The sequence below is a fragment of the Lissotriton vulgaris genome, chromosome 8 (genome assembly GCF_964263255.1).
Source record: "Lissotriton vulgaris chromosome 8, aLisVul1.2, whole genome shotgun sequence".
In the NCBI taxonomy this organism is placed as follows: domain Eukaryota; kingdom Metazoa; phylum Chordata; class Amphibia; order Caudata; family Salamandridae; genus Lissotriton; species Lissotriton vulgaris.
Genome location: NC_141696.1, coordinates 1,512,522,550 through 1,512,548,967, shown reverse-complemented (window position 1 = coordinate 1,512,548,967; position 26,418 = coordinate 1,512,522,550). Strand labels below are relative to the sequence as shown.

The following is a 26,418-nucleotide window of genomic DNA, read 5'->3' as shown; positions in this document are numbered from 1 at the left end:
GATAGTACTTCTCGAAGTCCGGCACAGCGAGCCCCCCCTCGTCCTTCGGCCTCATCAAGGTATTGAGGGCCACCCGTCGCCGGCCCGTTCCCCAGAGGAACCCGACCACCATAGAGCGCAAGCGACGAAACGTGGCCGGTGGGACCCAGATCGGCAAAGTTCGGAAGTAATACAATAACCGGGGAAGCGCCACCATTTTGAGCAGGGCGATACGTCCCGCCACTGAGAGCGGCAGCGTGGCCCAAAAGTCCATGCAACCTCGGAGTGCTCGAATGCAGCGGGCAATGTTCCCATCTAGGAGGTCGGGTTGGTCGTGGTAAACGAATACCCCAAGGTACTTAAAGCAGTCGGGCTCCCATCTGATCTCCCTACTTAGCGCAGGGGTGGGGGTACCCCTGCGTACCGGAAAAAGACAGGTCTTAGACCAATTCACTCGGAGGCCTGAGACCGCTCCGAACTCCGTGAGCGCCAATTCCGCTCCCCGCAAAGCGTCGACCGGGTCCTCCAGGAAGAGCAACAGGTCGTCCGCATATAGCGAGACATAATGCGGGCCCGCAGCCGTCCATAAGCCCGTATAGTGGGCTCCCGAGCGAAGGTGCATCGCCAGTGGCTCCACCGCTAGCGCAAAAAGAAGCGGGGACAAGGAGCACCCCTGCCGCGTGCCTCGTTCCACCGGATACCGCGATGAAATCAACGGGCCCGATCGGACCCTGGCCGAAGCAGAAGCATAAAGAACCGCGGTCCATCTGACAAATCCCTCCCCGAGGCCGAATCTCCGTAACACCGTGCAGAGGTAGTCCCACTCTAGGCTATCAAAAGCCTTCTCCAGGTCCACCGACAAAACTACCGGGGACGGGGCATCCACAAATGGTTCCCCAAGCAAGCGGAACAACCTTCGAATATTCATAGTCGTGTTCCGCCGTGGGATGAAGCCGGCCTGGTCCTCATGCACTAGGGAACTCATATGTCCCAGCAGCCTCGAGGCCAACATGCTGCTCAATATTTTGTAGTCCACCGTCAACATTGATAGGGGACGGTAGGACCCCGGGTCGGATGAGTCTCGGCCCGGTTTGAGGAGAGGAACCACCAACGCTTCACACATCGAGCTCGGGAGTCGCCCCAACCTCTTCGCCTCCCTGTAGACCACCAGTAACCGAGGGGCTAAGAGGTCAGCGTAAGCTGCATAGAACTCCACTGGTAGGCCATCTAGGCCCGGGGTCTTGTTCCTCGCCATCCGTTTGATGGCCCCGCGGATCTCCCCCAAGTCGATATCGGAACCCAGAGTTTTCGCCACTTCCTGCCCCACTGTGCGGAGCTCCAGTGGGCGAAGATAATTATCAAGCCGGTCTGGGTCGCGTGCGGAGCGACTGCGGTATAAACATTCATAATAATGCCGGAAGCAACTAAGAATCTCCGGTTGGGTGCATACCTCGGTCCCGTCTGCCCCACGCATATTTGTCGTCGTCTGGGACTGGCGCGTAGGGTTGGCCAACCACGCCAGCAACGCACTCGACCTGTCTCCCTCCGCGATAGACCGGACCGTATAGGCCTTATAATCAAAACAGCGGAGCCGTTCGACCTCCACCGCTACCCTCTCCCTCGCCTCCACCGTTTGTGCTTGCAATTCCGGGTGTCCGGGGCGGCTAACTTCAAGCTCGCGGAGTGCCCGGTCCGCTGTGTCTAAATCAGCCAGGATGACGCGCCTCATGCCCACCTTCTTAGAGATACAGTAGCCCCTCACCACTACCTTAAAAGCGTCCCAATCGAACGCCCTAGTACTCGCGGAGCCGCCGTTGGACGCAAAATAATCCGATATTCTCTCCCCCAGGTCCGCCTTGAAGATACTGTCCTCGAGGATCTCGGGTCGCATCTTCCAGGTGGGTACCGCCGGCGTCCCAGGAAACCAGCGAATGTCCAGTAGGAGGGGGTTATGGTCCGAGATGGTCCTCGATAAGTACTCTGATCGGACCGCTGCCGAAACCAGTTCGGGCGAACCAAGAAAGCCATCTAGCCTGACATGCAACTCATGGAGGCTCGAGAAATATGAATAATCCCTGGATGCGGGGTGATGCGCCCTCCAAATGTCCGTCAAACCCCAGCGGGTCTGCCAATCCTGACGATCTTTAGCCGTGCGACGGACCGGGGAATCGGGGAGCGGGGGATGCGAGCGGTCTATGTCCACATCCACTACGGAGTTAAAGTCTCCCCCCAACAGGAGGGGCTCGGCGAAAAAGTGGGCCAACGAGCCCGATAACCTGGAAAGGAAGGCAGTCTGGTCTACATTAGGAGCGTACACACAGCAAACGTTCAGGTCCCTCCCTCCTAGAGTGCCTGAGATGGCCACGAAACGCCCCTCTGGATCCAACACTGTCCTCGTGACCTGGAAGGGGACCCCTGCCCTGATCCATATTAGCGCCCCCCTGGCATAAGCAGAGTACGACGTGGAAAAGACCTGCCGCCGCCATCTACGCTGAAGCGCCGCCCCTTCCGCCTTGTTCAGATGCGTTTCCTGCAGCAGCGCCATTTGCACTCCCCTACGCACTAAATAAGCATGGACCTTGTGGCGCCTGGACATAGTGTGAAGCCCCCTCACGTTCCAAGTAACACATTTCAAGTTAGCAACATCAGCCATTGTCCCAGATTGTTCTTGCACAGTCCCCCCATCCGGGTCCCCACAAGGAAAAAGCATCAATCCTCCCAGCGCTGATGGCGGCCATTTTCCCCAACCAAAACCAAACCACCCAAGAACCAACAAAGCCCCCCCCCACCCACCCCAGAACAGGACCCAAACTGCACCATCTAGATCCCATCCAAACCTCGTCGTACATCAACCCCAGAACCCCCACTAATCCTACGGTCGCCACCGTAGGAGGGCCTTATGGGCCAGGTGCGGGCTGGGCGGAGGCAGTGGGCCCTCGTCGCCCAGGCCACCAGGACTATAACAAGCCCCAAACAGTGTCAAAACCTTCTGGGGCAAAAGCAGAGGCCCCCCCACCCTCTCTCCCTCGTTGTCAGCAATAAAGGACGGCAACCGCCTCCCCCCTGCCGGGCCCCCACCCAAAACAAGGCAGTATACCTAGTTACCCTTGTCCATCTAGAAGGTCCTCCACCGATTTCGGTGTGATCACCGGTGTATGGGTACTATCTGCCACTGAATCCTCCGAGTCCGACGGTGCCCCCTGAGCACCCGGGTTTTCTTCCTCCTCGATGGCTTCGTCTCTTGCTCCCGACAGTTCCGACAATACTTCCAACACTCCCCTCCGTTCCGATGATGTCTCCGCAGTCGAGGGCCCTCCCGTGCGGCCGCGGCGATTCCTGACCCTCTTGGATCGCCTCCTCTGTTCCGGCTCATCCGCCTGTTGGGACGAGGAGCCAAAACCATCTTTCCCTGTCCGGTACAGTTCGAGCCAGTCACAGACCTCCTCCGGGGTGTCGAAGAACTGGGTTTTGTCGTCGACAATGATGCGGAGCCTTGCAGGATATAGGAGTGAATACTGAATGCCCTCGCTCCTGAGTTCGCGCTTAACCGCTAGGAAGGAGAACCGCTTGCGCTGCGTCTCGTAGGTGTAATCAGGGAAGATGTTTACCTGACTGTTCGCAACTTGGAACGGGCCATTGTGCCTGGCGGCATTGAGGATTAAGTCCCTGTCCCGAAAATGCAGCAACCGCGCCACCACCGGCCTCGGGGTACGTCCCTGCTGTGGGGGCCGTGCAGGGACTCTGTGGGCCCGTTCTAGAGTGTAGAAGGAGGACAGACCCTCCGGGACCACCGTGTCTCGGAGCCAGGTCTCCAAGTAACGCACCATGTCGCCATCCTCGACCTTTTCCGGCAGGCCCACCACTCGGATGTTGTTCCTCCTGTTGTGGCCTTCCGCATCCTCCGCCCTCCGTTCGAGGGTCTCGATTCGGGATAAGGCGTCCTTTATCGTCGCAGCCAAGGTTCGCTGCGCCGGCTCCAAAGTTTTCACCGTGCCCTCCACCTCCTTGACCCGGTCTGAGAGTTTGCCATGGTCCGCCCTGAGGAGGCCCAGGCTCGTCGCCACCTGAGCAATGTCCTGTTGGAGGGCCGATCTCGTAGCCTCTATCGCCTCTAGGACACGGTCGAACTGTTGCTGCAGTGGCGCGCTACCAGAACTTTTTGGGTCCCCATGCTCCTCTTTGTCCTGGGCTTCAGAGTCCGAGGTGGTCTGGTTGGATCCCTTGGCTCCTCTAGGTTTCCCCATGCTGCCAGGGGCACTCCGTGAGGATCCCGGAGTAGGTGTCTCCGTGTACAGGTGTCGATCACGACCTTCCCGGGTGCTTGTCCTCAATTCGGGTATGGGCGATCTCCTTCTCCAGACAAAGTGGAGACTCCGCCGCTTCGGCTCACGCCACCGCCACGGCGTCCGAGGGCACCGATGAGGGGGCGGAGACAGCCGTCGCCGAGTCGGGCAGACCCGTTCACCCACTATAGCCCCGGGGTGAGGGCCACCAACTCCCTCGGATGATCTGTGGCGCCAGAGTGTCGCGCCTCCCATGTAGTTGGACTGGCCAGGAAGACGTAGCTAGTTGCGGAGTCGCGAGGCGGGCCACCGCTTGGATCACAGGGCGTCCGCTCCCGGTGCCCTCCAGTGCGCGGGCACCCGTCCGGCCGTCCAACCGAGTGCAAATCCGTTGCAAAAGGTCCAATCCTGTAAATGTCCAATGTCCAGAACAACCGAGGATGGCGAAGCCGGGCGCCAGTCGACACCCGCGACACCTCTTCAACTCAGTAGTTTCGATCAGGGGGACAAAGGAGTCCGGGCGCCATGTTGGGTCGCACTCCGCAACTCCGCAAACTTCGGTATTACTTCGGAGCAACCCTCGTCCAAGCTCCACCAGGGCCCCCGGCAGGTTGCCGTCGGCACGCTCAGCAGAATGCGGGGTCTGGGGTGCCCCGCAGCCTCCGAATTTCAGGATAATCTCGGGCTTAGTCCCGGAGCCGAGCTCTCAGGCGACCATCGCCATCGGCGCCCAAGCCACGCCCCCTCTGGGACTAATTCAAGACTTAAATCCAGACACTGATGCATAACTATAAGTCACATTTTCACAAACTGTAAATGCAAGACAAAGAGCTGAGAAAATGTGTTCTGGTTCTGCCATTTCTTAAAGTTGGAGAGGATGAATGACACATTCCGCACGGATGTATGAACAACCAACTCAGCCAACACTTATGACGTGGAATGTTAGAGTCCAACATAACGCTGGGAAAATAAAAACATATCTAAACCAACGCCAGACAGACCTGGCTTACCTACAGGAAACACACTTAAAATTAAGAGCAGAGGTAGGATTTGGGCGGATCTGGGCAACGCACCGATACTTCACTCCATATATGTCCCATTCCCATTGCGGTCGTGATTCTTACTAAACAAACAGTTCTGTTTCAATAAATCAACGATGTTGCTGATCCTGAGGAAGGATGTGTTATACTTCCGGGCATGATGATGGTGAACAAGTAACTAAAATCAATTCCTATAGCCTGAATACTGATAATGCCGCCTCGTATCAGGACACATTCTTGAAGTGGGATGCACTGTGCACTCACACAAATATATGGGGTTGGGAATTTAACACCCTATTAGACACTGAAAAAAAGAAACAAAGTCATCAAGGATGCTCACATCAACATTATGCAAAGAAATAAAGAAAAGCCATCTAATGACTGATGTATGGAGGCCCTTACATCCTAATGTTCGGAACTACACTTTTTTACTCATCAGGGCACAACGAAGATTCGTGCATGGACTCCTGGCAGGACACCAGCGATGTAAGTACAATGACCAGTGAGAGCACGGTACTATCAAGCACCCTTTCTGACCATATCCAGCTGTGGCTGCACCCACGATGGTTTATGACTGTTCCACACTCCATGCCCTACGTTACGCTACTAGTCCGGCTTGTGATCACCTGGTTCTGCCTACTCTTTCTGATTTTATCTGTAAAAACTGTAATTGGAGTCCCTCAATTCGCGTCAACCGACGCCCATTTTCTGTTCAGGAGTGGAGAATGTTCCTACTAAACTGTAGGTCTTTTAATAAACACCACACCGAATTACGTCTACTGATTGAGGAGCTCAATCCCCACGCCCTTTTCCTAACAGAAACCTGGCTTCAGGCAGACAACGACCCGGCCGTTGTTGGAGCCATCCCACTAGGATTTACTCTTAAGAGATTGGACCGCCAAATTGGGAGAGGCGGTGGACTGGCTATTGTTTATCGGAACAATTATAAGTGCCGAATCACCCCATTTACCTCATCGACCTGCGAAAGTCTTCAATTTTCGCTAGAACTCTCCCCCACTACCACCTTTTCTGGCATTCTGATCTACCGCCCTCCCGGCGCCCTTAGTGATTTTATTACTAAGATTACTGAGTTGGCTGCCAGTGTCGTCTTATCTTCACCTAATTTCACCCTGTTGGGGGATCTCAACTTGCACCTCGATGATCCTCTCGACACTGCTGCTAACTCGCTTCGTGCTAATCTTCAAGCATTGGACCTCTATCATTCCATTTAACGCACAATAGAGGTCATCTCCTCGACACTGTCTTTAGTAATATCAACGACATTACAGTGGAGCCCCCCATCCCTTTACCTTGGACGGATCATTTTGTGATACCTTTCATCTGGCGCACAAATACCCTCCCCTCTGCCTACTGTCTCGCCAAACACCAAGCTAGGAAATGGTCCTCTCTCTCCCTCCCTGCATGGGAAGCTGCTTTGGCTAGAGACCCCCCCCCGGGAAGGTGATGCATGCCAACATAGCAGCCAACAATTTCGACGGCTGGATCACCTCTACACTTGATATGGTTCTTCCTGTTCAAAACAATAATCTTACAAAAAAAACAAAAGCTGCTCCATGGTATACCCCCGCACTTAAGAGTATGAAATTAGCCTGTCGTAAGCAGGAGAGAGCCTGGAGACAGGACTATTCCCAAATTAAGAAGGATGAATATAGAGCCAATATTAGGCTCTACAAACAGGAGATAAAACTAGCACAAACCTCCTTCTACGACAGCAGAATTCAAGCAGCTGCCAATGCCTCCAGGGAAATTTTTAAAATTGTGAAATCCCTCGTTTCCCCCCCAGCTGAATGCCCCGATACTGAGGGTGCTCAAAACCGCTGCAACGATTTGGCTAACTTTTTCTCTCAAAAGATTCTTACAATTTACTCCTCATTTGAGGACACAAATAACGAGCTGGAACCCTGCACCCCCCCAACCTCCGATGCCTTAGCTTCTTGTAGGCTAGACACGATCCCACCCTTGGATGCTTCGGCACTAGATAAACTAACTGCTAAAGTCACCTCTGGATCTCCCAATGATCCAGCACCCCCACATACTCTCAAACTGGCGATGGATATGATCCGCCCCATCATATTGGATGTTCTTAACACCTCCATCTCCTCCAAATCCGTTCCCCCGCCATGGAAGTGCGCAATGGTAAGAGCGCTGCTGAAAAAGCCCAATCTTGACCAAAGTAACATGGCAAACTATCGCCCCATCTCCCTGCTCCCCTGGTTGAGCAAACTGCTTGAGAGGCACGTAAACAACACCCTAACGAACTATCTGGAGTCAAACAGTCTCCTGCGTGCCTCTCAGACAGAGTTTCGTCCGCGACATGGGACAGAAACTGCTCTTCTAGCGGTCACGGAAGAAGCAAGAGCTGTGCTGGATCAGGGTGGGAAAGTCGCCATTATCCTATTGGACCTGAGTGCCGCGTTCGACACGGTTAACCATGTCATGTTGTTGCAACGACTGACGGACATGGGCGTGTCGGGCGCGGCCCTGGAATGGCTGACGTCCTTCTTGACCGACCGGTTTTTCCAGGTCTTTGAGGGTGAGGCAGTGTCCCCTAAACATTCTCTCAGGTGTGGGGTTCCTCAGGGCTCCTCCCTGAGCCCCACCCTGTTTAATGTTTATATGGAGCCTCTAGACAGGATAGTCCAACCCTTCGGTGTGCGTATTGTCACCTACGCGGACGATACCCAACTGGTGGTCTCTTTAGACCACGCGGAGGGTTCGTCCCACACCTTAGGTCCCTGTCTGGAGGCGGTCGCCAGATGGATGCATTCCTCCTGTTTAAAACTTAATGGGGAGAAAACGGATGTCATTCTGTTGGGGAATTCTTCCCCCTCCGCTTTTGCATCCATCTGGCCACCATGTCTGGGTGAGCCCCCCACTCCCAAGCCCCAGATAAAGAGCCTAGGGATCTGGTTCGACCCAGCCTTGAACTTCTCAGTACAAGCCACTAAGATTGCAGCCACCTGTTTTGGGTTGATGAGGATGCTGCGGAAGGTGCTCCCCCTGCTTCCTTTTCAGGCCAGGAGGATCCTGGTCCAGGCCCTGATACTATCGCGCCTGGACTATGGGAACACTCTTTTTTTGGGAGCCCCTTCCTTTGTCATCCAAAAGCTCCAAGTCACCCAAAACAGTGCGGCCCGCCTTCTCTACAATCTTCCTCGCCGACAGTCAGCTAGGAATGCCTTAAGAGAACTCCATTGGCTCCCTATTGCGGCGAGAGTGCAGTTCAAGGCTATGTGTATTTTACACAAGGCCTTCCATCACACTGGTCCCGCAATTCTGCAGACCTTGGTCACCCCCTACGTTCCTGTGCGTTCCCTCCGCTCTGGCTCCCTTCAGCTGGCCACCTCCGTCAGAGTCAAGAAGGCTCGATGGGGTGGTCGCTCCTTTTCACATACCGCGGCCAGGCTCTGGAACGCCCTCCCCCTATCCCTTCGGGAAACCACTAACCATCTTTCCTTCAGGAAAACCCTTAAAACACACTTGTATGCAAAAGCACGCTGATCTGCCCTGCTCCCGCGCTAATAAAGTGTCAGTCATGAGCGCTACGAGGCCTCCGGGTAGATAGCGCTATACAAGTGTAATTTAATAATAATAATAATAATTTTACAAATATCTAGAACAAACCAGAACACTAAAATGTCCATGTGTGTTTGTGCTCCAGAGGGATTGAGGAGTTACTGCTGAAAGCTTCGGATGCAATATAGAAGAATATTTTAAATTAAATGAAGGATCAGTCTCTAGCTAGAATATTAAAGTGAAGAAAAAGATACACAGCATACCAAATTAGGGAAACAGGGAGGCACGCGGGATAGAGAGGGAGAAACACCCAGCCGCAGGCTAGTAAGACTATTTAATTCGAAATGGGCAATAGGAAAAAGGTTAGTGATAAAGTAAAGGGCTAGCACCAAACATAAAACCACCAAGCATATAATGCAGAATTATTTGAAATTTCTACTAAAACCTGTATAATACTGAAACAACTCTGAGAATCAACAGTGGAATTTTTAACAGATGCCACTTTGGGTAGGTTGGAGGCTCACGTGAGTATTGTATTGTATTGTATTGTATATTGGATTTATATAGCGCTTATCACCCAGGGGTCTCTAAGCGCTTGCCTTGGGAACCCGTCCTGGCTTTTCTCTGTGAGATAGCCCCTACAGGGCATCCCCAAGGTGAAAGCCAGGCATCCCGCCGCGGGGAGCCGTTGTGGAGATTAAGCAAGCTTAATGCCCAGATTTGCAGAGTGTGAACCCATGATTAGGTCAGGCACCGAAGCGAGAATTATCGAGTCCGTGGACATTTGAGCTCAAGACCCTGCCGCGTCGGGAATTGAACCCTGGTCCCGGGTCTGACCTCTGCTTCAGGGTCTGCCTGCTCTAACCAGTGAGCCACACTTATAAGCCAATCAGCTAACCTATCACACTCAATGGAATAAAGGATGCAATGAAAACATTACTGAATGAGAGGGAGCTTGGCGCTGACAGCTACATGGCCAAATTCTATAAGAGTATTTGGATATACTGGCCCCACACCTACTTTTGGACTTTGAAGAGGCACAGGAATGGGGTTCCCTCCCTCAGACAATGAGATTAGCACTCATAACAATGATTCCCACAGACTGTGTGTCTTATAGTGCCATTGTAAAACTTATAGTGTCAATCATAACTATCTTCCCTTTGTTATCAAATGAGACACTTTCCAAAGACTGCTACCACAGCAATCTGCGGGTCGACCTCCTCAACCATCAATGTCTACTGTACCTGATCCTCTGCCTCCTCCTTTCGCCCTGTTACTTTCCATTATCATCGGAATAGGTGTGATTGGGTGTAAAATGCCTCCCATGACTAAACAATAGGCTGACCTGAACAGGCAGAATATGCAGGTTAAGGCTGTAAGCATCCTTTTTGGCATTTTATTGTCAAATACTGCTTAGAAGGTCTGCTGGGGTTTTACCTATATGGGGTGCACTTCAAGAGGTGAGACAAATATGCCATACCAATTCTTGTGTACCAACTGTTTGGTTGCTAGAAAACCCTGCTTTGTTCTACCAGACTTCTGTCTCTCGGTTTATTGGGGGTACAGCGCCTGCCCCCAAACTGGATTTCAGTGCTAGATGTGGGAGAACAAAAAGACAACACTATACTCACACACCACCACAACCATCATAGCCCAGGTTTAGTGTGGTCGAAGACTAAAGCTATCTTGAAAATAGCCCTGGAACCTTTTACGACAGGTTGCTAAGGGTGTGCCTAAGAGTCATTCCCACCCGCTAGCTTGTGGCAGGCACAAATGTATCATCTCGAGGCACCCACTTCAGAACACTCCTGGAAGGACAGAAGAGGACTGAACCTGCTGTGCGCGACCTGAAAAGAACCCTGAAAGGACTGGACTTGCCCGCTCTTGTACTCATAACAAAGAACTGAACTCCAATGGTTATAAGGCAGACCTCCTGTTAAAGATACAGGGACACAACAAGTTACAAGAGGCCTTTTCTAGCAACTGTCCACCAGCTGACCAGTAACTACTGGGGCTGGACTGGTCCCTGCTGTTTAGCCTCTGCCTTACACCCTGAGAGTCTTCAAGTGCTTCCCCTGGTGGCTAGGAGACCATCAGACGTGCACTTCTGGGGTGGATTGGGATTTAGAGGACCAAAACCAGAAGGTAAAATCATTGAACCAGGACAAAACTGGATGCTGTATGTCCATTGTGGTCAGTGTCAAATTGAGTCTCGGTTATGGTCTATTGCGACCATTGATTATCATTGGCAATTTATGCTTCTTGGCATTGCTATTATACTTATAACTTTACAAATTCAGATTTTTGGTTCTCCTTATTGGATTTTTTGTAGTTTGGTGTCATTTTGTTTATAAAATTTTAGAGTCTATTTTTCTAATTCGGCTTGGAATTTCATTGTGTTGCATTCGGACTTTACTACTGTTTTGTTACTGCATAAACTTTACATACGGCCCTACATTAGGTCTGCCTGCTCTGTGCAAAAGCAACTAGGTTTGAGCTCAGGGTAATTAACCACATGCGTGCGAGCGGAATTCCGCTCGCACGCTCAGATTTTCTAAATCCCATTATTCATGACGAGCTGGGCTCGTCATCAGCGTGCGAGGAGGCTACGCCATGACGAGCCCAGCTCGTCATCAGCCCCGAAGGGGTTAAGTGATTTTGAGTGCTCCCCTCATAAGGGTTGTGATTATTCCATGAAGTGGGTAGTCGTCCACCACAAATAATCCAAATACTTACATCAAGGCTACAGTATTTATTTTCTAACATTTCTCATCTCATCTCATCCACGAACAAGGATTTGTTGTCGGCAAACAAAGTCTTCTGGCGTTATGAAAATAAATGTGAAGTGGGTGCTTGTTTTCATCTTGAACCTTGCTCTCTAATAAACTGGTTTTCTATTACACTGTTCTTGCAGAGGCCCTCCTTACCGTGATCACAAATGCACAATGCAAATGCAAGGATTAATGCAGTCAAAACACAAGACAATACGGATGCATGATAAATGTATCCTTAGTTTTGCCTGAAAGGTTTTCCAAGCATGGTCTTACTCTCAATTTTGAAATTAATGTTTATTTTCTGAATCGCCTGTAGTTTAACCAAAACATTTGGGCTAATACCAAAATAGTTTATAGTAAATCTTGAGCAGTGAAGTGTTTGGTTTTACTTAAACTCATTGTTCAAGGAGGTTGCATTTGTTGAATTTTTTACTTTTCAGCAGCTCCACAAACTTACTTCGCAGGATATTGGCAAATATAGTCTTCTCTACTCTGCTCTCTCAGTAGAATGGTAGATATTGGTAAGGCTACTGTTGATTCTTCCCCAATTTTACTTAAAGGAGGAGTTAGATCTGCCTCTATGTTTGGCAAGCTTTTGCAATCCAGACAAAAACATCTCGGATGTCAGGAATATCCGGAAACTTGGCCAACAGTACTTGTATTTTGCACTGAAATTTTCAGGTTGGGAAAGTGTTTGGCAAATTTATTTTAAAACTCTGTTGCACAAGAGTTTGAGACTCGAGCATCAGAAGATAACTTTTTAGGAATTACTATTCTCTATCTCTGATGAAGATCTGTGGCTTGTTCAAATCAAATTAATTCTTGGGTGTGGTATTTTTAATAAGGTAATTACACAACATTAAGGAAACACAAATGCATACTAATATTGTAGAGCGGTGCAAATAATAGACATGTTCTAAATTTAGAAAGTCACATGTTTCTGCTCATTTGTCACAAACAGGTTTGGTAGGAAATATAATAGCTATCAAGTGGAACAAATATAATAACTTAATTCATACTCAGTGTGTTTATGCTATAATAGACTAGATTACGTGTACTTTTTACATTTGCTGTCTGTGTAACATTACAGTAAACATTAAGGTTTTATGCTTTGGTATTTACAAGGTGCAGAATTAGCTGGGTAAAATCGAAACCCTAGATATCAGGGGTTGAGCCATGATTCAAGATTGTATACATCATGTAGGTTCTTACACAAACATATTATATTTCTAAGGTTTACAAAAGTGTTACATTTCAAATTTGTAGGCCTAGGGACATTAAATGCTTTTTATAAAACAACACAATTGTTTGGCAAAATTACAAAGCATAGATTGGAAGACAGATTCTAAAACAGCAACTAGGAGACAGAAAGACATCCATTCATCCAGTCCCTGAAATGTTAAAGAATTGCTATTTAAAAAAAAAATAACTTGATTCGGAGTCACAAATCTTACACATGCCGACGAGCATTCTGTGACGCCAGTTTATATTAATGATGGCCATTGATTTAAGATGAAATTAAAGAATTACAGGCGATCCAGTGATGAGAATACAGAGAGCACGGGACTGGATCATAGGAACTTGAAAGAACTTAACTCATCTATGTCTAATGTCTAATGTCAAGCAAAAGTGAGTTAAGCAACTGTAAATGAAAAAGAAGAGTGGACAGAAGTACTGAATTCTGCTCACTTCTGGCCTACATCTGGTGGAGCAGACATGCTGTGCTTAAATAAAGACTACAAATCCAACAGGAAGAAAGTATAAGCAATGGTGAACTCTGTCACAAGGAGCAGACAGTGTTTCATGGTTCATCACTCGACCGTATAGGTCTTCATGAGTGCATTTCTCCTTTGTGCTAACAGAGTTAGCAGCAATGCAGAGAAAGTCTTTGGAACCCCAGGGCGGGCAAGCAGGCGTGGCAACAACCAACCTCAGTCTGTGTACACCTTGGACCAGTCTACTAGACACAAAGTATCCTACATTTCAGATGAATTGGGTTTGGAATCCACAAGTCACAAGATAAAAGGCCAGTGCTTGCTTTACATAGATCATAGGCATGAAATGTCAGCATTTGTAAAGCGCACAGCTACCTCCGGAGAGGTGTCACAGCGCTGGGGGCCTTCAGGAAGATCAAGCGAGCTACTGCCCAGAGTCACATGGTGCTGGGCTAACCCTCCGCCGGTGATCGAACCGTGAACCCCGTGGTCCGGAGTCAGGTACCCTGGCCGCTGCGCCACACCTCTTCCACATGCATGTGCACAGCCTAGGGGGATAGGCCATTGTGAACATCATAGGCACATTTTACATTAAATTAAGTGTAGGCATGCTCAGTCAGTGAAAAATATGAAAAGGCAAAGATGTTTGGAGACCACTGAAGGCCAGATTACACAGAGACCTGTACCAGACTCCAGTGCGGAGCAACGTGCTAGGCCCCTGAAAAAGACACTCTGCCCATCTGTGATGTTAAAAACCCAACATTAGTAATAATGTGTGTCTTCCCTGAAAAAGTTGAGACTGTTAAAACTGGAATATGCTCAGACCACAAACTGTAGGCATTCCTGCTAATAGTGAGTCAGGGGGCAGGGGCGATGCACTTAAAGTGTAAAAATCGTGGTACCTTTAAGCTCCTGTCATTCACCACCTCTTCTACATTCAGCTCCGACTGCATCAATTTTAACTGCAGAAATAGAGATAAGACACAAACTGAGAGAAACGTTACACAACCATCACACCTCAATGAGAACCAAGAGGTGCAGCCAGAGCTCAGAGGGATGAAATGGCATCAAGGACCAAACATCAACATTACATTCACTACACATAAGTCTCAACCCCAGCCGTCGGGCATTAACAGCTCGAACAGGTGAACAAATTAACCGTACAAACCACACACATCATAGCAGTAATGAACAGCAAATGGTGCAGTGACTCAATGGACAGCTGTAGTAACTGAGCAGACATGAAAGGTGGTTATGTAATGTCTTAATTTCAGTACATCTTCATCCACCTGTAGCCTCCAGCCAGAGTCCAACAGCAACTGCTGCAGTTTCTTAAGACACAGCTGTATCATCATTCAGATTTCCTCAGAAGATGCCCAGGGAGAATTCAATAAATAGCAGATCACATACCTCCCCCTTATGATAACAACAAGAATTACAATAGAAAAAAAACAATTTCAAACACAGACAATACATGTGAATCATATACGTACAGAAACAATAATAAGATCATGAATGGGTAGCATGGGCAGCATAATTTGACCTTGCACAAGCTGCCTCTACTCAAAATTCTTCCATCGCTCAATTGAGCAACATATTTTTTTTACCTTAACCAACTTGAGGAAAACTTACTTTACCCTTTTTTCACATGACCAGGCTTCCTTATCACCTCTTAGTCACCTCAACTCAAATCCAACTCCTTGACTACTTTCTTATTGTCATAAATCATCTTATTTCGCTTCTGGGACTCCATTGCCTTTGCAGGCATACAACCACGATCTACCCACACTTGATTTTTTTTTACACAACCACACAGGTGATTCCTTTGTTGCAGGTTCCCTAACCTTGAGACACTGCGTTACAGAATGTGGCGTGACCCTTTGAGCCCAAATCATTTTGTCCAACTCTTTCTTCCATCCAAGATACTGGCCAAGGACAAAAGGATATTCTCCATGATGATTCTGTTGAACCTCTCCACTAAACCATTGGTCTGTGCCCTAAATAATGCTACTCTATCATGTATAATGCCAAACCGCTAAAGGAAACTTGTCATGACAGTGGAACAAGTTGTACACCGTTATCATAAACTAGCACCTTGAGAATTCCTTCTTCCAAGAACTCTCCCTTCAAAAATTCCACTACACTTCGACTCGTGATCTCTTTCATAGACTTAACCACAAACCACTTGATAAGGTAATCCACAAGAACTGCCAAAAATCTGTCTCTCACACCCAACCTATCGACAGGACTGACAAAATCCAAAGCCAATCTCTCCCAAACTACGAGTTGGAAATTCTATATGCTCCAACGGCGGCTGCCTAACCACCTTGCATTTGTCGCTATGGTCACAAGCAACACAGTCACTGACCACTCTCTCAACCTCCTTGTCCATAACTGGCCACCAAAAAAACTGTCTCAACCTTTACTCCATTAAACTCCTTCCCAGATGACCTTCATGAACAATCCTCATAATTCTACTCCTCAACATCCTTGGAACGCAAGATGCGGTACATCGCAAGACCTTATCCCCATGAGCACTCAATTAATCTCGGACCACAAGATATCGCTTCACGGACTCATCAAGAGCACTCAAGTCCTGCCATCCGTTGCTAATCAGAACCATCAATCACGTGTATTTGTCATCATTAAGAATAGAATCTTTCCACTCCATTTGTTCCAAAGCTAACTGTTATATTCTGGTCTTCTCCTTCTCTGCTGCTCAGCCTGTGTGTGTGATATCATTAGAATGTTCGTGTATGCATGGTTTGAATGTGTGGTCAGTTTGAGTGAGTGAACTGAGCAGCTGGATGCTGCTCCCGGTGGGGCCTTCCTTACTACCAACTATGATTAATAAACCAACTTAAGAATACCTACTATTATTGGATTTACATATTTTACAATGTACATTTAACATTGTAACAATGGCGACGAGGGAGAAAGAACTACGTGTGCAGGAACTACATTTGAAACTTGAAAGATGGAACTACAAAAATGATGGCAAATTAACTGTGTAAAAAGCTTAAAGAAGACAAGCAACGCTTTTGACGCCCCACCGGTGTCATGTTACATCTGACAGCCTACTGACGATATCGATTAAGGTATGTTTCAAGCGTTGGACTTTTTGTGGGTTTTAAAATAGCAGATTTAATAATCTGGACCGTCGGACTTTGAAATTGAAAAGGAGGAGTTTTAGCGTGAAGGTATATTTGACATTGTGTGGCTGGTATGCCTGGAAATCCATTGCCATGTGTAACGTGCTGTGCTTTGCCTACCGTAATTTCCAACGGTCGTTTTCTTAAGCAGAAGATCTTTTTCTTGGCTGGCTGAATGCTGAATGATGACGCAACAGAATACTACCACAGTATTGGTGATTCTGTAGAACGCGTCCTCTATGGACACGCGTCAGCGTCATGAGGGGTCAAGTTCACGCAGTGTTTATGCGCACGTACGTGCATCATTGGCAACAACTGTCATGGCAAGGTCAGGGAGCGTCGAGATTACGCATGACTGACTGCTTAAATTCTTCTTTCATTGTGCTCCTGTCTCCTCAGTTACATCGAGCGGATGTTCCAAGCGTTCTTCATGAGGAAGGTACTGATTTAATATGCATTTTGATTGAGATGGATTTGAGACTGCCACAGATCGCTCACCGGAGCTGTTTTCTTCGAATACTTCCAACATTACGTACTGTATTTTTAATTCGGTTCCATCTGCGCCATCTAGTATCTATTTTTCATCATTGCACTTCTAAAGGAAAATATTATCCATGCGATTTAGACACTGTGGATGCAATTCTTTGAATGTTATTTACCTGCCTTGCCGGAGAAACGGAGCTTTTTATCGTGACAACGGTGACTACTTTTATTGTTTTGGTTTCTTATTTTGAATTATTTGTTAATCACATGTGTATTGGTGATGATATGTTTACGGTAGTTTACATGTTTGTGTTCAGAGGGACTGATTTAGTTTACTTTTACTGCGTTTATGTGCTGAGAAGTTCATTCAAGTGCTCCTTTACTGTCATTTTAATGGATTAATTTACGTTTACTGAATTAAGCTACTTATGTACTGAAACCTTTGTTCAGGTGCTCATTTGATTTCTTTAAGTTATGATTTTTAGTGGTCATGTTTTACTATGCAGAGTCGTGGAAGTGTTAGATTTTTCTTTTATGTTAATGACCCACATATGTTCTCAATTTATTTGAGGAGTTCATTCTTTGTTGTATTTGCTTTAATTGGTTGAGCCATAGAAGTGCGCAATTTGAGTTGGGATGCTCAATTTAATTTATTTCTAGTGATTCTTAGTAGGAACGTGTGATTCTGCTACATGTTTTGGAACTACCGTTGGTAGGTGTTGAGATTTATTTTGCTGTATGTTTGATGAACCACTTTTCTTAGTGCTCTATTCTAATAGAGGAGTTCACATTTTTACTGTGATGAGTTGTGCAGGGGCTACATTTTTCTTCTATTGTATTGAACCACTTTTAGTGCTCAAAATGTTTTGAGGTGTTCAATCCTAGTGTGAATTTTCTGAAGATTAGTTTTTCAAGTTTGGGTTTTTAGTGCGTATCTTTTGCGGAGCCACATAGGTGCTCATTGAGGTGCTCCATCCGTTTCAGGTTAAATTATACGGGGCTGTATAGACCTCAGTTTTGTTCATGCTCAGTTTCATACATGATTTATATTGTTGAACCACGTAAGTGCTCTATTCAGTTAGAGGTGTTCAGTTATACAGAGAGCCGCTGGGGAGTCATGTACCTCGTGCGGAATGTTGTAATTTGAGTACATTTACTTGGGGTGTCATGTACCCCATGCACTAGGAGTTATGCGCCTTGTGCTGTGTGTTTTATTTTAAGTGTGTTTCGGGTAGCGTGTGGGGACTGCTGCGTCCTATTTTTGTTATTCTATTGGGACGCCATTTTATCTAATTTGGTTCCCTGTCTATTGCTTTTTGTGACAGTCTGGCCAACTGCCATGATTTGTGATATTTAGGGTTTTGGTTTGTGATGGGGGATGGTGGTTATATGAGGTCTAGTTTGTCAGATTGTATTGTTATGTGATGTCTTTTGCATTTGTTTTATGCGAGGTGATATTATGCCTGTGATGTCTTTTGCATTCGTTTTATGCGAGGTGATATTATGCCTCTTTTCATGTTTTGTGCAAGTATTCCCATATTATGCTATATTGCTATTTCATTATTGTATTTGTAGTCATTCATTTATTTGTGTTGACTGCTTATTTGAAATCCTGACCTGGTCATCGCCAGGGCATACTGTATTTATTTCCTCTTGCTTTCTTTTCTTTTCTTTGTTTTAAAAGAGGATATGTGTTATATTCTGGTCTTCTCCTTCTCTGCTGCTCAGCCTGTGTGTGTGATGTCATTAGAATGTTCGTGTATGCATGGTTTGAATGTGTGGTCAGTTTGAGTGAGTGGAGCTGAGCAGCTGGATGCTGCTCCCGGTGGGGCCTTCCTTACTACCAACTATGATTAATAAACCAACTTAAGTATACCTACGATTATTGGATCTACTTATTTTACAATATACTTTTAACTTTGTAACACTAACTCTCCAGCAACAGGACTGGCAACCAAGTTGTCCGAGAAGAAAACAAACGAGATAGGCAAATCAGCCACCACATGTCTGTTTCCTCTGATAAATTCCACACTAAAATTGAGGTCAGTTATTGATAACAACCACCTAGATGCGGGAAGTTACACTGCCTTCAAGTCTTCTACCACACTTAAACACATGTAACAAAGTATAAGGGGTAAACCCCAAAAATAGTACCTGAAATGGTTCAAGCTCCAACAGCAAGCCTATGCATCCTTTTCAATGGCTGAATATGACAATTCATACACTTTTTGCATCAAAACAGCGCCCAACCCCACATTACTGGCATCAGTTGTCCAAGTAGTCTTTTTAGTGACATCAAAATGCCCCGATGTAGGTGCAGCAAGAGACTGTTTAATAGTAGTAAATGCAGTATCACAATTTGCTCCCCAGACATACTTCACCCCCTTTTTCAACAAAATCCTCATAGGTTCAACCACATCAGCGAAGTTGGAGATAAATTTGGAATACTCCTCTGCAAGTCCTAGGAAACACTTCAACTGTTCTTTGTCCACAGGGCGTGGTGCATCCACAATGGCTTTCACAATACTTTTCTTAGGTCTGATGCCTTCCGCAGAGATCTCATGATCCAGATAAGACACATGCCCCCTCCTTAACTGGCATTTTTCTCTTTTTACAGTCAAACCATATTTTTCCATTCTCCTTAACTCTTTTAGAAACTCATCATGTTCCTTGTCGGATTTTCCCACCACCAATACATTGTCTTGAAAGCACAACACATTTTGCATTCCTTGGAAAATTTCTGCAAAACACTCTGGAAAACCGAAGAGGCCGATGCGAAGCTGAATAGCATACGGCAAGAACGATACGCACCAAGAGGAGTTACAAAAGAAATTAGTGTTCTAGACTCTGGATACATCATCTGGATGCATCATCATTCTGATTACCTCATAAGATGCCCAAGTAGACCCCAAAACATAGGAGATCACCACAATAGCCCTCTGCTTCCCTCAATGAGACCCACAATGTGCTTCTGTTTAGAATATGGTTTTTGATCCTCCAGGACAAAAAACCCTTTCCTGTCAGTTTGAAAGAACTCTGCACAGTAACATCAGAAACATTTATGGAAACCAACATCATGCATGACTGAGGAAAACTATTTAAAAAGGTGCAGGCTAACTGGTGAACTAAACATACGTAGCCAGTGGTGGGAAATAAATGGCACCTGCGCGCAACAAGGTGGAGCAGAATGAAATCTGGAGCTTAAAACAAACTACAGTGGAAAGACTCCGAAGCATTTCTGGAAACAGGAAACCTGTATGGGAAGATTGCTACCTCCAGGCCGTCCATTTGAAATATTAATGAGGCTTGAAAGGAAACCAAGGAAACAGTCTAAAAGATTCCAAGATATCTGCTCAACCCAAATTATTTTATCAAAAGCAGTTTGCTTGAGGGGACTGTTTTTCACATCATCATACAAGAAGAGTTACATCTATCACGGAAATCGTACAATATGGGCCGATGGGCCATAGATTTTCGATTACCTGCGTGTGGGTCGAGATGACCTCCTACATGATATGGAGGCAGAAGAACAAATTAAGATATTGACAGCGATTTGTAGGCAACATCTACATATACCTTTCAGAAGTCCAGAAAAATGTATAGCTTGTAAACAAGCATCCCTAGTTAGAGTCAAGAACATCCCTTGCTTTGAATCACAAGGAGATTCTGTGCTTCGACAAGATTCATGGCAGGCTTCTGACTTTCAGAATGGTCTGACTGGTAATACAATGTCTATCTTCCCATAGAATCAACAAGAATAGGCTCAAGAGACATCCCTCCCATAGTCGGTAACCCCATCTGTAGCCTCCTCAGTGTGGGAGGCTCAACACGCAAGAGCAGAAGACAGGACTGGTGTCTGATGATACATACCTTTGTCTGCTCTTTTCTGAGCTGTTTAATTAATGCTAAGTCATCAGCTTCCTTTAGTCGCTCATCCCGGAGCTTATTTACTACTGTGGAAGTCTGTGCAATGCAGTTCTTTATGGCCTTTTCCCTGTTGCGGTGAGCATCTATCAACTGAGGAAAAGAAAACAACATAATCCTGTTAATTTATAGTTCACATACCCTTACCACATAAATACCTCATAAATCCCATTTTAAATACATCTTAAGTCAGTCTAGGTATCATTTCAAGTCACTTACATAGTTCTTTTATTTATTTCCACCACATGACTGCTAAATAGCAAAACAGGGTAAAAAATTATTTGTACCTAAAATTCTTTATCGCCCTCATGGGTTTCGGTTTCCTGCCACTTTTATATGAAAGATTCCTTTAGGTGATGATAGTGTTGCCTTATCAGTGACTAATACTGGAGATGTAATATTTTTTATTTCAACTATAGTGTGATTGGAATTGGAATATTTAATTGCAATCATATTTTGGTCTGTATTCTGAAAAGGGTTTAAATGTATTGTTTCCAGAACAAGAATTAGCTGAGTTCATACATCGCTTCTCACTAATGGAATCTGATCATTACATTCGAAATTGTTTATATGAATATTTTTCTGTTTACTCCAATATATAGGAGAAGTCTCATTGGTGGCAATGGCTTTTATTGTAGCACCAATACCATATACATGGATGGACACTGAACTAACAAGCTATAGGAAGAGAGCTCTATTAGGGTGTGGGGGCCGAGAGGGATGGGGTTGGCATACCTCAAATTGGCCTTTGAAACTTTCGAAATGAAGAAACAAGACTGAAATCATGTATTAATAAGTTAAGAAATTGATAAAACACAGATTAGCTTCTAAATAGGGGATAATCTAGTTCTGAGTAAGCAATCCCAAACTTATGCTATTTTGGTAAATATTACTTTTCAAATGTAAACACGTAAACTAATGTACGGAGTTCGCCAACAAACGATAAAGCATCACAGTGGGATGGGCCTTCAGCTACAACCGATTGCAGGTTCTGAGACTACAAGCAAACATTTATCATGCACATTTGTGTTTGTCCTGTATTTACAAACCAGTGCAAAATGTTTATCTGCACTCTCTAATAGTCTATAAACAAACTATGCCTCCAGATTAAATTAGGAGAGAAGAGGTCTTTGCATTGTAGAATAAAGGGTTTCATCAAAGGTACATGCAGAAATAAAGATCGTTGTATGACAGCAGTTGCACCATAAATCTCACAAAGCAACCCTTCCAACATAAAAGCATTTATCTTAACATCAAAAGTGTATCATGGGAAAATTCTGTTTTATGTATGTAGCATGACCATTCTCTACATGATCACATTTAAGCGAGTTATGATGAATGCGCAAACAAGTTCCTTCCTAAACATGGCCCCTCAAATTCATCTAGCACCTATTAAATTAAACACACAAATTTCTTTATGTTCTTGGCTCCTGAAAGTACGAAGAGTTTTATAACCGCAATATTGTTTAGATAATCTTTCGACGTACAAATGGCATCAAATCAATGCATTTCTCAATGTAGATACTGAGTCTGTCTGCCAGTCAGTCAGTTAGCACAGAAAAATAAAAAAAATGAACCCAGAACAGAAGTTTATTAACTGTATTGTAGATCAGAGAAAAACAAAAACACATAAGAATGTCCTTCTTCTGAAACAACACAGCATAATATAAAGTAAATAAGGGAGGAAACTTGGGCTCGTAGCCAAGTTGTTTTATCTTTTAGCCTGGAGATCTGGTTTCTGAGCCAGGCTTGTGGCTTGTGACAAAAATATAAAGTGATTCTGAACAAATCACCTTACAACTTTTATGTTTGATGTAAAAAGAAGTCAGCTACCCACCATGTCCCTTGTCTAGTCACCCAGTACTTGCAGGGGTGCCGAATTCTAATCGCCTGATGCCCAGGGTGTATTGTTTAGGGTCAAGGACAACAAGAATTCAATTTAATTTTGTTCAGCGGGCAAGTGCACCCAACCACAGCAGCACATAATCTTTGGCTGCCAGTGTATAGTACCAAAGTATGGAAATGTGAACTGCGAAAAATGATTTTATGTCACCAAGTTCAAACTTGTATATACGATTCAGTGTTACAAAAGCCTTTCTATTAAGGTAAATACTCCAAGCAAAGAAAGAAAGTTCTGAGAGCAACTTGCAACAATAACAGTGGTTCCAGTCTAAAAACATGTATATATGTTGGCAGAATCTATCGGTTTGAAGCTATAATGCTCCCAGATTGTTATAATGCATGCGGAAAATGAATCCAAGATTGGCAAACGCTCTCCAAATAAAATGTACACAAAAAAGGGCAGTTTGAAAAATTGTTTTGCATAACTATTGTGCAATTTAAATATCAGTTTTCTGGCGCATCAGTTAGTAAAAGATTAGATGAATGCCATTTTTAGGGCTCGCTACGAATGCAGCGCAGCTGCTTCGCTGGCGAGCCTCTATTGCTGCGGCTTTCTGTCCCAAAGGGAGACAGGAGGTGGCACGCCGGGACAGAAGATGTGCACTCCGTTCGCGTGCACATCTCCTGTCCGCGCGTGCGGTCTCCTTTCGGCAGAGAAACAGGGGCACAGCTCGCGCATTGCATGCTTTTTTCATGCAAAAGAATGTGACCCTGGAGAACACTCTCTCCGTGCACACACTTTACATGCTCAGGGAGGCTTTGGCTCCCAACGCGTCCCCCACGAAGAGGCTTCAGGATTCTGTGCGGGAAGGTATTAGAGCCGTATTACTGGGTCCGCCCAGGGCCGGCAAAGGGACTCGGGTAATTTTTAATGGAAAGAGATGCTTCCAGAGGCCCTATGGCATGAACATATGTTTTAAAATGGTCTTAAGTTTCTTACTTTGATAATTTTATTTCGGTCACAAAGGACAATAAAAGTACATGATAAAATACATAAAACAGTACATTTCAATCGTAGCCCTATTACACAGTGCGCCAATAAATGACTCACCTTTTTAGTACAAAAAATATTTACATATATTTTTTTCTTTTGCTAAGCGCAATGTTGTGTACATTTTACATACGGTCTGTTTAGCTTGACAGAAAGAGCAGTGTTACTGTGCTTCCATGCAATACAAAATCAATGTCGGCGAAAACATTGTGCTGAATGTCTTTATTTTAGGTTTGGCCTAGAGACCTCTTTTAGTGGAATTTCCAACCTTACATTACAAATAAATCATTATAGAAAATACGTACAGGTACATGTTCCTATATAACAATTGGTTCGTTCAGGTGTCATTCACGTTTCACTCATCCATTGGCTCGGTTCCCTGTGAGTGTTGGTATTTTCTTTTTTTACACATGTGAATATCCACCTGGAAAGTGGTCTACTTCGTCGCTAGATCTTCCTACTTTCATTTACTTTTCATTTTTTTATACGAGTCACTTTTGTGATGATTTTTTTTTAATTCTCTTTTTTTGCAAACATAGGAACACAACCGTCATGTTTGCTTGGTATTACCTTTGGTTTTAATACAAATGTTTGCAAATAAAATTGCACCTTTGCCATGGGCAAATCTATGACTCTGCTAGTGCTTTTTGTTAAGCTTATTTATTTTTGTCGCACTGAAATCACAATTGTATTTTCTGTTGAAATGTAAAAACGTCAAAATAGCTAAGAAACCAATGTCTCAGAACATGCAGCATAATTTCCTTGTAGATACATAAAATGCATACTAATTTGCCTTTTCTCTCTCTCGCTCTCTCTCGCTCGCTCTCTCTCGCTCTCTCTCGCTCTCTCTCTCTCTCTACACACCTCTCTCTCTCTCTACACACCTCTCTCTCTCTCTCTACACCTCTCTCTCTCTCTCTACACACCTCTCTCTCTCTCTCTCTCTCTCTCTACACACCTCTCTCTCTCTCTCTCTCTCTACACACCTCTCTCTCTCTCTCTCTACACCTCTCTCTCTCTCTCTCTCTCTACACACCTCTCTCTCTACACACCTCTCTCTCTACACACCTCTCTCTCTCTCTACACCTCTCTCTCTCTCTCTCTCTCTCTACACACCTCTCTCTCTCTCTCTACACACCTCTCTCTCTCTCTCTACACACCTCTCTCTCTCTCTCTCTACACACCTCTCTCTCTCTCTCTCTCTCTACACACCCCTCTCTCTCTCTCTCTCTACACACCTCTCTCTCTCTACACACCCCTCTCTCTCTACACACCCCTCTCTCTCTACACACCCCTCTCTCTCTACACACCCCTCTCTCTCTACACACCCCTCTCTCTCTACACACCCCTCTCTCTCTACACACCCCTCTCCCTCTACACCCCTCTCTCTCTCCCTCTACACCCCTCTCTCTCTCCCTCTACACCCCTCTCTCTCTCCCTCTACACCCCTCTCTCTCCCTCTACACCCCTCTCTCCCTCTACACCCCTCTCTCCCTCTACACCCCTCTCTCCCTCTACACCCCTCTCTCCCTCTACACCCCTCTCTCCCTCTACACCCCTCTCTCTCTCTACACCCCTCTCTCTCTCTACACCCCTCTCTCTCTCTACACCCCTCTCTCTCTCTCTCTCTCTACACCCCTCTCTCTCTCTACACCGCCCTCACTCTATCGCCCTCACTCTATCGCCCTCCCTCTATCTATCGCCCTCCCTCTATCTATCGCCCTCCCTCTATCTATCGCCCTCCCTCTATCTATCGCCCTCCCTCTATCTATCGCCCTCCCTCTATCTATCGCCCTCCCTCTATCTATCGCCCTCCCTCTATCTATCGCCCTCCCTCTATCTATCGCCCCCCCTCTATCTATCGCCCCCCCTCTATCAATCGCCCTCCCTCTATCTATCGCCTTCCCTCCATCTATCGCCTTCCCTCCATCTATCGCCCTCCCTCCATCTATCGCCCTCCCTCCATCTATCGCACTCCCTCCATCTATCGCCCTCCCTCCATCTATCGCCCTCCCTCCATCTATCGCCCTACCTCCATCTATCACCCTACATCTATATCGCCCTACCTCCATCTATCTATCGCCCTACCTCCATCTATCACCCTACATCTATATCGCCCTACCTCCATCTATCTATCGCCCTCCCTCCATCTATCTATCGCCCTCCCTCCCTCCATCTATCCATCGCCCTCCCTCCATCTATCCATCGCCCTCCCTCCATCTATCCATCGCCCTCCCTCCATCTATCCATCGCCCTCCCTCCATCTATCCATCGCCCTCCCTCCATCTATCCATCGCCCTCCCTCCATCTATCCATCGCCCTCCCTCCATCTATCCATTGCCCTCCCTCCATCTATCCATCGCCCTCCCTCCATCTATCCATCGCCCTCCCTCCATCTATCCATCGCCCTCCCTCCATCTATCCATCGCCCTCCCTCCATCTATCCATCGCCCTCCCTCCATCTATCTATCGCCCTCCCTCCATCTATCTATCGCCCTCCCTCCATCTATCTATCGCCCTCCCTCCATCTATCTATCGCCCTCACTCTATCTATCGCCCTCACTCTATCTATCGCCCTCACTCTATCTATCGCCCTCACTCTATCTATCGCCCTCACTCTATCTATCGCCCTCACTCT

The 26,418-nt window shown here is 46.2% G+C and overlaps 1 protein-coding gene across 1 annotated transcript in view; it reads right to left on the bottom strand.

Moving 5' to 3' along the window:
- MIX23 (mitochondrial matrix import factor 23) overlaps nt 1-26,418 on the bottom strand; it is a 69,696-nt gene that overhangs the window by 5,737 nt on the left and 37,541 nt on the right. Inside the window, exons 3-4 of the mRNA XM_086933549.1 lie at nt 20,834-20,980; nt 14,231-14,290 (exon numbers count right to left, since the gene is read on the bottom strand). Of these exons, the coding sequence (XP_086789675.1) occupies nt 14,231-14,290; nt 20,834-20,980 (207 nt within the window). The remainder of the gene's footprint in view (nt 1-14,230; nt 14,291-20,833; nt 20,981-26,418) is intronic.